The sequence below is a fragment of the Elaeis guineensis genome, chromosome 8 (assembly GCF_000442705.2).
Source record: "Elaeis guineensis isolate ETL-2024a chromosome 8, EG11, whole genome shotgun sequence".
NCBI classification, from domain to species: Eukaryota; Viridiplantae; Streptophyta; class Magnoliopsida; order Arecales; family Arecaceae; genus Elaeis; species Elaeis guineensis.
Window position 1 is genome coordinate 28,202,340 of NC_026000.2, and position 13,416 is coordinate 28,215,755.

The 13,416-nt window shown below is 40.7% G+C and overlaps 1 protein-coding gene across 1 annotated transcript; it reads left to right on the forward strand.

Moving 5' to 3' along the window:
• Window positions 1-2,226: 2,226 nt before the first annotated feature.
• LOC105049784 (probable beta-1,3-galactosyltransferase 8) lies at window positions 2,227-12,972 on the forward strand. Its single transcript, XM_073262232.1, is given in 9 exon segments — window positions 2,227-2,411; window positions 2,413-2,446; window positions 2,547-2,611; window positions 2,745-2,950; window positions 3,098-3,355; window positions 4,361-4,448; window positions 4,530-4,655; window positions 11,974-12,083; window positions 12,824-12,972. Coding segments are annotated over 9 exon segments (1,221 nt in total).
• The last annotated feature ends 444 nt before the right edge of the window (window positions 12,973-13,416 follow it).

Consider the following 13,416-nt stretch of genomic DNA (forward strand, 5'->3'; position numbering starts at 1 on the left):
GAGGGCGGTCCAAGTCTAGAGGGACTTAAGCAAAATTAGGTGTTATCGATGTGAAGAGTTGGGGCATCTAGCTAGAGATTGTCCTCAACTCAAAAATCGGACAGTGGCTGCTATAGCGACGGCTGACAGCGATTCAGATGGAGATATCCTAGAGATATCTGATGAGGTATCTACTTCTTTCCACAGTGGATATTAGATTCTGCATGCCCCTATTATGTATGTTGCAGAGAGGAGCAATTTGACTCCCTTGAGAACAGTGAGGGACTGTATATCTGTCGGATAGATCGAGCTGTACGATCAGAGGCATTGGGACGGTCAACTGGAGGACACATGACGGTGCAGTGAGAAGATGGGGGAGATCCGATACATACCGATTTCAGACGAAATCTTATCTCACTTAGCAGACTGGATTCGAGAGGCTACAGGACGGTAGCTGGTGGAGGAATCCTGGGGTGCTACGCAGTGATAGGATTGTACTGGAGGGGAAGAAGGGAGTAGAGGACATTATTATCTGGTGGGGAGCCCAGTGCAAGGTGGAGCTTCGGGAGCCAGGCAGAGACCAGAGTGAGGTGGAGCTCCAGGTGGAGGCGGATCGGGCACGAGATAAAAGACTCGAGAGGACGAGAGGCGACGTCGCAAGGTAAGATTCTATTACCGCAAGATGATACCCAAGCAATCTTAGGTCAGGAGGAGCACAGCATACGACGGAGATGGGATCGAGCAGCCTGGCTCGACTCCCTGTTTGCCCATCCATGATCAGCAGGCGATTGCCCTAGGGCATGGGGACGAAGAGATCCAGAAGCTCTCGAAGTTTGGAGGAGGCCGAATATCGAGTCGAGATAGAGATTGTTAGGATTTGACATCTCAAGATTCAGCCCATATTGAGCCTACAGTGAGGTTCACGATGAAAAACGGAGTCCAACGAGATCAAGATCGCCCCAAACGGAGCTCAGATGGAGGAGATACAAGCTTTTAAAGTCGACACGAGACTCGAGGCGACAGAGGACCACCGGCGGCCGGCGGCCGGCGGCGCGCGGCCCAGGCGGGGCCAATGCACGGGACGAGCGACCCAGGCGCACAGCCCAAGCAGGCGGGCGGCCCACGATTGGGCCTGTGGACCGCGTGGGCATTTCCCACACATTTTTCGTGGTCCACAGCACTATTTCGTAGACCGGAATGCGATCGGAGGGCCCAGGGACATCCCGGTCTTGATCCGACGGTCTGGGGCCTTGATCTGGATTATTTTAGTTGTGTTTGGGTTCGTTTAGGATTAAGAATCCTAATCTAATACAAGTTTTAGCCTTTAAAAAGGCCTATGAGGCACAGAGGGAAAGGGTGGTGATTCAGTTTTTGCTTAGGACGCCGCATGGAACCCGAGAAGAGAAAGAGAGAGGCATGAGGCCGTTGAGAGAGAAGGAGCAGGGCTCTTGGACAGCGGATGCCAGGCACTTCAGGAGTTCAGGAGATCTTCCAAGAGGGAGAGTTTTTGTGAGGAAAACTCCTAGTGGGAGAGAAATTGAGTGTACGAGGGTTAAGGGTGAGATCTCCTCTTGTAAATTTTTTTTTCATAGTGAAGTTTGCATGCCTCGTAGAGACGAGCCCTTTTGTGACTGATCCACGTATTTTAATTATTTTTATTTTGTTTCTTCTTTCTTTTGCTGCATTACATGGTGCTGAAAAGATCTTGAGAGATGGTGTCCTGAGACATCTACCCAACAGACTTTTTATCGTAAGCCTTCGAAACTGCTGATTTTTTTATCATTCATACCCGGTAACCAATGGCCCGGCGGAAGTCCCTTTCAACTCACCCCTCCTCGCCACATCTCACGCACAAAGCATGAGACAAATTCACACGAAGCGCCTTGCAAACTGAACTGATTGCAGCATTGGGATGGTTGAACTAGGCTTTCACTCTTTTAATGTTGCAATAAGGATCGATGATCGACCCTAGCTAGCACTCTCATTCCTCTTTCGTTCCTCCTCAAAAATCATCAGAATTTTTAGTAATTTCTAATGTTGGCAGAGTTTCTATTACAGTATTCAACCTCCCAAACAATCCCTTTCAGGCTTCTCACAACATCGAAGCCATGGACCTAGACATGATGCTATAAATCCCTTTCTAAAGCCATGTTGCTGCTCTAAGGCTCAACCAAGTCCATGCTCTTCCACCTTGCCTTCATTTCTTGATCATAATATTTGGACATAATGTTTTTGATGCGTGGATTCATGAAGACAGCCAGTGAAAGGCCGCTGCAGTCTGAGAAGAAACCACGAGGGAGGCCATTGCCAGGGAAAGCCATAGTCGTACTCTGCATGGCGAGCTTCTTTGTGATCTTGCTCTTTAGCAATCGAATGGGGTTCCTGCCACTGGAGACTCGAGAGCAAAGTACGTCTATCAATCGACAGTCGAAAATCTCTCACAACACATGATTGCGAAGATAAGCATGTAAGTTTTCTAGTAGTTCATTAATGCATTGCAAATGTAATTCGTTTTGCTGTAAAAGATTCATGGTTATCATAATTACATCACTCCAATAAATTTGTAGAGGCTTGGTGAGGGCAATACAAGAGATATCATTGGAGAAGTCTCCAAGACTCATCAAGCAATTCAGTGAGTTTAAGCTCTTCTTAGTTTATAGTTACGAGTTCATTCAAACATGCACCTTGTTTCCAGGCATGATTATTTCAATTCAGACACTCTGATTTTTCTCTTTCTCGTTTCAATTTCCTGTAAATATTTTTAGGTCCTTGGACAAAACGATCTCTACATTGGAGATGGAACTGGCAGCAGCTCGAACAAACCAAAATGGCGGAGGCCAGGGTACACCTGGAGGAGCTGCAATGGGGTCTAATAAGGGACTTCAAAAGGCATTTGTAGTGATTGGGATCAACACTGCATTTAGCAGCAAGAAGAGGCGTGACTCAATCAGAGAAACTTGGATGCCTAGAGGTCCTTATTGTCTCCTATAATTTAAGAAAGTATCGGTCCCTCTGAAGTTGCACCATACCAGCCTCACAGTGCCCATGTTTTTATGGTGCAATCAGTAAAATGGAGCATGGTAGTCACTAATAATCTTTGTAATTAGCCTTTGTTTAGGGTCCAAACTTGAGAGATTGGAGAAGGAGAAAGGGATCGTTATACGATTTGTGATCGGTCACAGTGCCACACGCGGAGGCGTTCTCGATCATGCAATCGATGCAGAAGATGCAGAGACTAAGGACTTCCTAAGGCTTGAGCATGTGGAAGGGTACCATGAGCTTTCATCCAAGACAAGGGTGTACTTCGCCACGGTGGTATCCTTATGGGATGCTGATTTCTATGTTAAGTTTGATGATGATGTGCATGTTAATCTTGGTAAGCATTTTCATTCATTGTTCTTGCTTTTTTTTTTTGTATTATTTTGGTGCAAAATTCGTTAGCAAAGAAGGCAGTTGAGTTCTCCAATAGAGGATAGATGTAAAAACACGTAAGAAAGATGGAATAGACTAGCAAAGATGTTGATTAGAACTCCCAAATTTTCCTATTTTATTAGTAATAGTGTGTGTGTGTGTGGTGTGTGTGTGTGGTGTGTCAAAGTGAAATAGTTGTAAGACTAGATGAATTATATAGGTCACCTGTCCTAAGCTAAAGAATAGACTTTCATACAATTCTAAGATTGACCTAAACGTCATAAGCTTGAAGCTTCATATTTTTTTTTGTCTATGTATAAGCCACTAGATTGTGGCTGATGGTGGGTCTTTCTTTTTTCTTGTTTATTCCTCTACCCCCTTTACTTCTCTATACTCCTACTTCACTCTGTTTTTTAATTATTCTTCCCACATTTCATTCTGTAAATATTTGATAATTGAATAAATGCTGGATGCCTATGTGCCTCCCTTGAACCTCAAAAAAAAAAAAAAGAAAATAGCTTCTCCACATATAAAAATAAAACTGTGTACATCTGTCCCTCCCTAGTTTCCTAGCGTAAGCCTTTTATATCGTGATGCCCTTTTGCCTTTTTTGAGCCATTACTTGAAAACCCTGATGTAGCCATAGTCAGACGTAAGGATCATGAACCAGCCTAGCCTACTAAGAATTTAGATGGCCAAACCCAAGTCAAACTTAGCTTGGCACAACAATAATCAAGGACAAGCTATAGAAACAATATGTAGTCCTGGAAATTTTTGTTAATTTAAAAAAAAAGTTTCCAATCTAAGCACTTGCTTGTACAAATGCAAAAACAATGAGGACTAAGAGTAATCTGAATACACACACACACACATTGAAGTAGACCTCCTTAATAAACAAGCACTTTACCTTTGCGTCCTATAAACCCCTCTTTTTTTATCAATCTCTCTGAATCATCATCAAATATTGCAGGCAGGCTTGCAACTACACTCACTCATTATAGAGCTAAACCAAGAATTTACATTGGCTGTATGAAATCTGGACCAGTCCTTTCACAGAAGTAAGTACATAGGATCCATCAACACAAACACATACATTTATTATATGTGGTAAGAAGATTTTCCTAATCTTTTATTTGCAGAGGAGTGAAATACCATGAACCAGAATTTTGGAAATTTGGAGAAGAGGGAAATAAATACTTTAGACATGCCACTGGTCAAATTTATGCCATCTCTAAAGATCTTGCTACATATATCTCCATCAACGCGTGAGTACGCATACTTTTCCTCTCTTCTTGTGACCAAAGTATATATATACAAAAGCAGGATAATAATATTGAGTTTCGCTTCGGTAAAGAATTTGTACTAAAGCAAAACTCATTAATATTTCTGCATATCAGTTTTGCTATCTCCACTAACTTGATATGTCAAAGTAAACAAGCAACCTGAAATATCCTTGTTAGATTCAAATAAGCAATTTCTTAAAATTGCCAAATATAATGTATTGGATAAAACAAGATATATTGGTGGAAGCATTGATCCTCTAATTGTAATTTTGGATTTGGGCAACCTCAAATATCATTTTTAATGAATTGAAGTACTATAAGCATTCCACTCCTTCAAATAGTTTAGGATGAAACTATGTTTTCTTTTTAGATATAAAAAAACTGCAACTATTGTTAGGATTTGACGCCTCGAGATTCAGTCCACATTGAGTCCACAGCGAGGTTCGCGGCGAAAAACGGAGTCCAACGAGACCAAGATCACCTGAAACGGAGCTCGGATGGAGGAGATACGAACTTTTGAAGTCGGCACGACATTCAAGGTGGCGGAGGACTGCCGGCGACCGGCGGCGGGGCGGCAGCGGCGTGCGGGACGCGCGACCCATGCCCATGCGGGACGCGCGACCCAGGCCTGCGGCCCAGCGGGCGCGCGGCCCAACCGGCCGCGCGGCCCAGTCTGCGCGCAGGCCCCCACGCAGGCGTGGCCCAGGCCCGCACGTGCGGGCCGGCCCAGGCCCAGCGGCCTGCTGGCCCCTTTGCCCCGGTCCACCGTGGACCGGGCAGTCCACGGCGGGGCCTATGGACCACATGGGTGTTTCCCATGCGTTTCTCGCGGTCCACGGTACTATTCCGTGGATCGAAGCGCGATCAGAGGGCCCAGGTGACTCCCGGTCTTGATCCGACGGTCTGGGATGTGATTTGGGTTGATTAAGGAGTCCTAATCATGATCTAAATCATGATTAAGGTCTATAAAAAGCTCATGTGACAAACAGAGGAAGCAAGTGGTTCGGATTTGCGCCGTACGAAGCCCGTACGAACCCGAGAAGAAGAGAGAGGCGAGAGTGCTGAGAGAGAAAGAGCAGGAGGCTCCTGGACAGCGGTCGCCAGGCTCTTCAGGGGTTCAGGGGGGTCTCCAAGAGAGAGAGAGCTTTTGTGAGGGGAACTTCAGATGAGAGAGAATTGGGTGTACAAGGGTTGAGAGTGAGGTCTCCTCTTGTAAAATTTTCTTTTTCATAGTGAAGTTTGCATGCCCCGTGGAGGCGAGCCCTTTTGTGGCTGATCCACGTATTTTGATTATTTTTCTTTTGTTTTGTTTCTTCTTTCTTCCTGCTACATCGCGTGGTACTGAAAAGATCTTGGGAGGTGGTGTCCTGACCAGACATCCACCCAACAAGTGGGATCAGAGCAAGGCGGTATAAGGACGTAGATTGCAGTGGTGGTGAGCAAGACTGAAGATGGAGAAGACAGAAACAATCAAGATGGAGATCAACAAGTTCGATGGTAAGAGCAATTTCTCCTTGTGGCAGGCAAGGATGAAGGACGTGCTCATCCAACAGGGGTTGATCGATCCTCTCTTGTGCGATGAGAAGCCGACCACCATGGAGGTGCGGGATTGAAAACAGCTACAGATGCAGGTGGTGAGTACCATTCGCATGTACCTAGCGGATGAGGTGATGATCCATGTGCTGAGCGAGACTTCCCCGATGGTGCTGTGGTCGAAGCTCGAGGAGTTGTACATGGCGAAGTCTCTCACCAACACTCTTTTCCTCTGGAGGTAGTTTTACCAACTGCGGATGACTGAGGGACAGAGCGTGCAGGAGCATCTAAGCCACTTCCAGAAGATCCTCACCGATCTTCTCAGCATTGGCGAGAATGTTGAGGAGAAGACCAGTGCACTAGTTTTGCTAGCATCGCTTCCCCCTTCGTACGAGTCCTTGGTGATTGCTCTTTTAGTGGGGAAGAGCACTATTAAGATGGACGAGGTCACCGCGGCGATACTCCAGAACGAGGTTCTCAGGAGGGAGAACCCAGCTTCGAGCTCAGGTGGCGGTAGCTCAGCTTTAATGGCTTCTGGAGGAGCAGAAGGAGGTAGACGGAGTGACAGGAGATTGCAACGAGGGCGGTCTAAGTCCAGGAGGGACTTGAGCAAAACCAGGTGTTACCGGTGTGAGGAGTTAGGGCATCTAGCCAGAGATTGCCCTCAACTGAAAAATCGGATGGTGGCTGCTGTAGCGACGGCCGGCAGTGATTTAGATGGAGATGTCCTGGAGATATCTGATGAGGTATCTACTTCTTCCCAGTAGTGGATATTAGATTCTGCATGCCCCTATCATGTATGTTGCAGAGAGGAGCAGTTTGACTCCCTGGAGAACAGTGAGGGCACTGTATATCTACCGGATGGATCGAGCTGTGCGATCAGAGGCATTGAGACGGTCAGCTGAGGACACATGACGGTGCAGTGAGGAGATTGGGGGAGGTCCGATACATACCCGATTTCAGGTAAATCTTATCTCACTTAGCAGACTGAATTCGAGAGGCTACAGGATGGTAGCTGGTGGAGGAATCTGAGGGTGCTACGCGGCGATAGGATTGTGCTGGAGGGGAAGAAGGGGAGCAGAGACATTATTACCTGGCAGGGAGTCCAGTGTAGGTGGAGCTTCGGGAGCCAGGTGGAGCCCAGAGCGAGGTGGAGCTCCAGGAGGTGGATCGGGCACGAGACAGGAGACTCGGGAGGACGAGAGGCGACGTCGCAAGGTGAGATTCCTATTGCGCAAGATGATGCCCCGAGCAGTCTCAGGTCAGGAGGAGCACAGCATACGACGGAGATGGGATCGAGCAGCCTGGCTCGACTCCCATGTTTGCCCATCCATGATCAGCAGGCGATTGCCCCAGGGCATGGGGGCGAGGAGATCCAGAAGCTCTCGGAGTTTGGAAGAGTCGAATATGAGTCGAGGTGGAGATTGTTAGGATTTGATACCTCGAGATTCAGCCCACATTGAGCCCACAGCGAGGTTCGCGGTGAAAAATGGAGTCCAACGAGATCAAGATCACCTAAACGGAGCTCGGATGGAGGAGATACGAGCTTTTGAGACATTCGAGGCGGTGGAGGACCGCCGGCGACCGGCGGCGCGGCCGCAGCGGCGGCCCGCGGGACCGCGACCCAGGCCCACGGCCCAGGCGGGCGCACGGCCCATGCGGGCGTGCGGCCCAGCCGGGCGCGCGGCCCAGTCGCGGCCCAGGCCCGCGCGCACGGGCCGGCCCAGGCCCAGCGGCTGCTGGCCCCTTTGCCCCGGTCCGCCGTGGACCGGGCGGTCCACGACGGGGCCTGTGGACCGCGTGGGGTTTTCCATGCGTTTCTCACGGTCCATGGCATTATTCCGTAGATCGGAGCGCGATCGGAGGGCCCTGGTGGCTCACGGTCTTGATCCGACGGTCTGGGACGTGATTTGGGTTGATTAAGAAGTCCTAATCATGATCTAAGTTGTGATTAAGGTCTATAAAAAGCCCCTGTGACGAATAGAGGAAGCAAGTGGTTCGGATTTGCGCCGTACGAAGCCCGTACGAACCGAGAAGAGAGAGAGAGAGGCGAGAGTGCTGAGAGAGAAGGAGCAAGAGGCTCCTGGACAGCGGTCGTCAGGCTCTTCAGGGGTTCAGGGGGGTCTCCAACAGAGAGAGAGCTTTTGTGAGGAAAACTTCAGGTGAGAGAGAATTGGGTGTATAAGGGTTGAGGGTGAGGTCTCCTCTTGTAAATTTTTTTTTTCATAGTGAAGTTTGCATACCCATGGAGGCAGTTCTTTTGTGGCTGATCCACGTATTTGATTATTTTTTTTTATTTTTTTTTCTTTCTTTCTGCTGCATTGTGTGATACTGAAAAGATCTTGGAGGTGGTGCCTTGGTCAGACATCCACCCAACAACTATTTGAAAAGGATGATAGATTAAAAGAGAATAAAATTGATACTCACAAGTAACGAGCCCACTTGAAGCTATGGGGTCAGCTTCTTTTCTTATTTTCTTTTTCCATTAAGACCAAAGAGAGGTTCCTAAGCACCTCCAACAGCTATTCTAACCAAAGAGAGGTTCCTAAGTGCTCTCCAGTAGCTATCCTATGTAATGATTATGGTTGTTATTCTTTAACCTTAGATGCTTTTCGATGAACATAAATATTGCTTTGGATAAAACTTGAGGATAAATATCAAGATGGTGAAAATATTCCATGATGGTCAAATTTATCCTTGTAATACCCATTATCCTCCATTTATTTGCAATATAGATCATTTTAAACAATAAATAATGTATAAATAAAGTGATAGAATATATTAATTATCAAAATAGAGATTTTTATTTAACCATATTTTTTGAAGTGGACAATTTCCCTTTTGAACATTATTTAAAATAATATTAAAAATACTTAAGAAAGATAACTAATATAGCATTAGTATATTCCTATTAATATAACATTGTTGATATAAGGGTATTCTCTTAATAGTTATGTCTTGATATAATATCAACATTAATAATATATCATATTATAATTATATAATATCATACTATACATCAACATATTAATATATCTACTTATAACCAAAAAAATAAAAATAATAATAAATTAGTATATTCAAAGAAGAAAGAACCAAGAACAATTTGGCCATTTTTTAAACTAACTTTCTCTCATCTTTTCTATGTTACCTTGCTTAATCCAAAGTGCTTGCCTCCCCTTTATATAGATCCATCCTAGACTTACTTTGACCAAATTTTTGGGGATGGATGCTGGAGCAAGATAAATGCTTTATTTGGATCTTCTCCCAGGATAGACAAGTATAACTTGCCTTATCCTCGTTCCAAAATTGCCCTAAAGACCTCTAGACTTTCAAGTCTTGACCGACAAATAGAGAAAACAAAAGATCAAATCCTAAGACTTGTTCTGTTTACCCAATGACCACTACTCAAATATAAAAATTCCTATCAAGCTATCACCACCATCCACTATCTTAACCTATAACTAGTGTATACTCTTTTAGACCAAGTCCTATTTTGCAGACTTCATTAGTATAACTCGAGACTAGCCATTAAAAGCCATTCAAAATCAAAACTATTTGACAGTTGTAAACACCCACTTAGGTAGACTTATATTCACTCTATAATTTCTTCTTAAGAAATACAATAGGTTCCTTACCATAGAGTTTGAACCCACATCTTATAAAACTCCTTTTTCAAAGATTGTTGCAGAGCAACTGAACTCTAGTTGGCCACACCATAATTTTTTTTGAGCAAATGCTCCTATCATAATTTAAATAAATGAAACCTTTTATATAAGTTCCAAATTCCTATCAAAACCAAAAACTAAAAAATTCTTTAATATTGTTGTTATTTTTGCAATTTCATTTCCTTACAAAGAAATGAAATATCACATAGAGATTGATATTGGAGATGACATTTGCACTAATCTTCTATCATTACTTGCTTTTATTTTTAGTTTTTGGAAGCAATATATTTTTTCCACCATCATACATGCTTTTTAATCTAGTTAATTAGTTTTTTTCTTGAGTTTTGAAAATAAAAATAGAAAATAAAGATAGTACCAATGAGCCCAAAATAGTTCATCCTGCTCAAATAATTGTGTCTATTTAAAATATGAAACATTGTAACAAAGATTAGTTGTCGGAGCCTAAAATTTCCTCTCTTTTTTTCTGGAGAAGAGGGAGGTATTGTAATGGCTCTTAATCTTACCGAAAAGGATTAGTCAAAAGTTATATTTTGACTTTCTATACACTATATAAGTACATAAGGTTTTCATAGTGGACAATCAAGGTAGGATTAAATATACACTCATATGAGTCTCTATGTACTTTCCCTTTCCCATATGACCCCATCACATGTATTCATACTACCCCAAGTTAAGCCATGGTGCCCTAACATGTAAAAATCCAAATCCAATTAAATATAATCACAAATATCATAATGTTCCTTAAGCCTACATGCCTATGGGCTAGGTACACTTTGATCCTATCTATAATGATTTAAGATCCTATCAAAAAAAGAATAGCCTGAAGTTAACCTTTTATATGTATCCAAGGTCTTTCCATCATAACTAATAGGGCTAAATACATGCTTGCATTGATTCTCATCATAGGAGTCAACTCTATATCTCGACTGAACTATTCAAATTATATTCTAGCTCCAAAACTCAAAATAATCATAATTAAATAGCTTAGCCACAATGAAAAGAATAGCTTGATTTTGGTATCAGACTTGTAATGATGTTCAACACCATCGCTTATTGTGAAGTCCACACTCATGATTTGCAGTTGATGATGACTTTCAGTAATTCTTTGCCATATTTAATTTGATTCAATCATGTTTATGACCTTGATTTATTACAAGCAATCTTGTCCTTTCTCAAAACATGATAGTTAATTCAAACAAGTCTGCCCCTTTCTCAAAAAGACTTTCAACCTCAAGTTACTATTAAAAATACTATAAAGGCAAACAAATGACAAAGTAAAGAGTCATCTCATAAAATAAATAGAATAAATGGTTTACATGCCATTGTTCTTATTATCAAAACAATACATTGCTTTTTTCTAGTGCTATAATCCATTTGATAAAAATGAATGATTAGATTATAAAATATATTATAGATGAAATATAGAATTAACAATCATTTAAAGATATAGCTTATGTAGTATCTGTGAATACAAAAATCATCAATAAAAATTTTGATCATCATAACCCCTTCTCCACCCTAGCAACCTTGCATGAAATCTTTCTTAATATAGTATAGTTGATAAGGTCAAGCCTAAGCATAAAAAATCTATTGCTTTGAAGATGATCATTATCTAACCAAAAAACTACTAAGTATAAGATGAAAAGCTATTTCCTAGCACATTCTATAGATGACAAATCTATCCCCATAGATCTTCGTGTGAAAGTACTAACATCCATCTTCATTTGATACACATTTGTTATTTGTTAATTTAAAACTCTATTTGTCTTAACCTCTTGCATTTGAACTACTTATATATTTTAGTGTCAATTGAATAAACCGTTACAAAAGACTTGTATTAAGAACCTAACATACCATGAAAGTGAAAAAATATGGTAACATATTAAAATGATCATATCTTAGAAGTCTAAATGGAAATATTTTTTTAATATTTAATTTGTAAGGATGGTATAATTGATTTGGTAATTGAAAAGGAAGGCATAGAAACAAATTATAAGACAAATTATGTAAAACTTAGATTCATATAAAAGAGGATGTTTCATATTTGCATGTGTTACTAATCAATTTAAACTTTGCAGACCAATATTGCATAGATATGCAAATGAAGATGTATCTCTAGACTCATGGTTGATTGGTCTACAAGTTGAGCATATTGATGATCGAACGATGTGTTGTGGAACACCTCCAGGTATATCTAATAAATATTTTAAATTTTATGCTTAATTATAACTTTTTCTTTGACTATGTAGAAGTTGACTATTAAAAAAAGAAAAGAAATAAAAGAAAACATAATTATGATGCATTCACAAAAATAATGTACTATAATTTGGAAAGTTATATTATAGATATTAACTTTGTTTGTAGCTCTTAATTGGATACCTAATTGTAATAGCATATAAAGTAATATTTTCTTTTATAATTTAGACACTAGTTCAATATAGCTTAACTGTACATTTATTTAATTTACTTAACCATTATAGCTAAAAGCTATTGATAAATTTGTATTTGTATTTTACTTTTAGGTTCATCTTGTTTATCTAATTGAGACTAGTTTTTGTCTAGTATTTTAACTTAAATACTTGTTGATATAGGTTTAGCATCCTAAACTAATTTGTTATCAATTTTATTTATAATTATGAAATAAAATGATAGATCTATCACTTTATTATCAAAAATAAAACTAGCATATTTAAGATGACTATTTACCTAATTACCTAATCATGTATAGATATGGCATTAAATTATTCATCAAAAATTTGAATTTCATATATAACAACTACAGAGTTAGAAAATATTACTTTTTGGTAGAAGTTAAAAAAAAGTATTCAGTTTGAAGTATGCAACACAATTTTATTTATATTTTTTATTGGAAAACTATTTAATACTTATAATTTATATGTATTTATATATACTCATTATCTATGATAGATTGCGAGTGGAAGATGCAAGCTGAAAATATTTGTGTAGCATCATTGGACTGGTCATGTAGTGGGATATGCAAGTCAGTGGAGAGGATGAAAGATGTTCACAACACATATGGAGAAGGAGAAGGGGCAATTTGGAATGTTGCTTTTTAGTTGAGTTAATGCATTTGTTTGTTGTATCCATGGAATAAAAAAAAAGATGCAACACATAAATATTTACCTTTTTGATTTGGATAGAAAAAATATCCTAACTTGGAAGAAGAGTGATCTTAATGGCATAATGACATGCTTTAATATAAGGGTTAAACTTAGTATTTAGTCTTTAAATAATACTTAATGTCAATCATTAAGAAAGATTACTAATGATAGATTAGAAGAAAGAAGGTCATTTTCTTGCTCTCTAAATGCTTAGAAGTATTTTTGTGCACATCTTATCAATTGGCATCGCTAACATGACATAATTTGTTTATTGCATATCAATCAATCAATAATATGAAAGCTTAACTTATGAAATAATCTTTTATAATATTATAAATTTTTTTATCATATTTTGTCTTCATAACCATTAACTATTAAACTAGCCTCATTTTTTAAAAT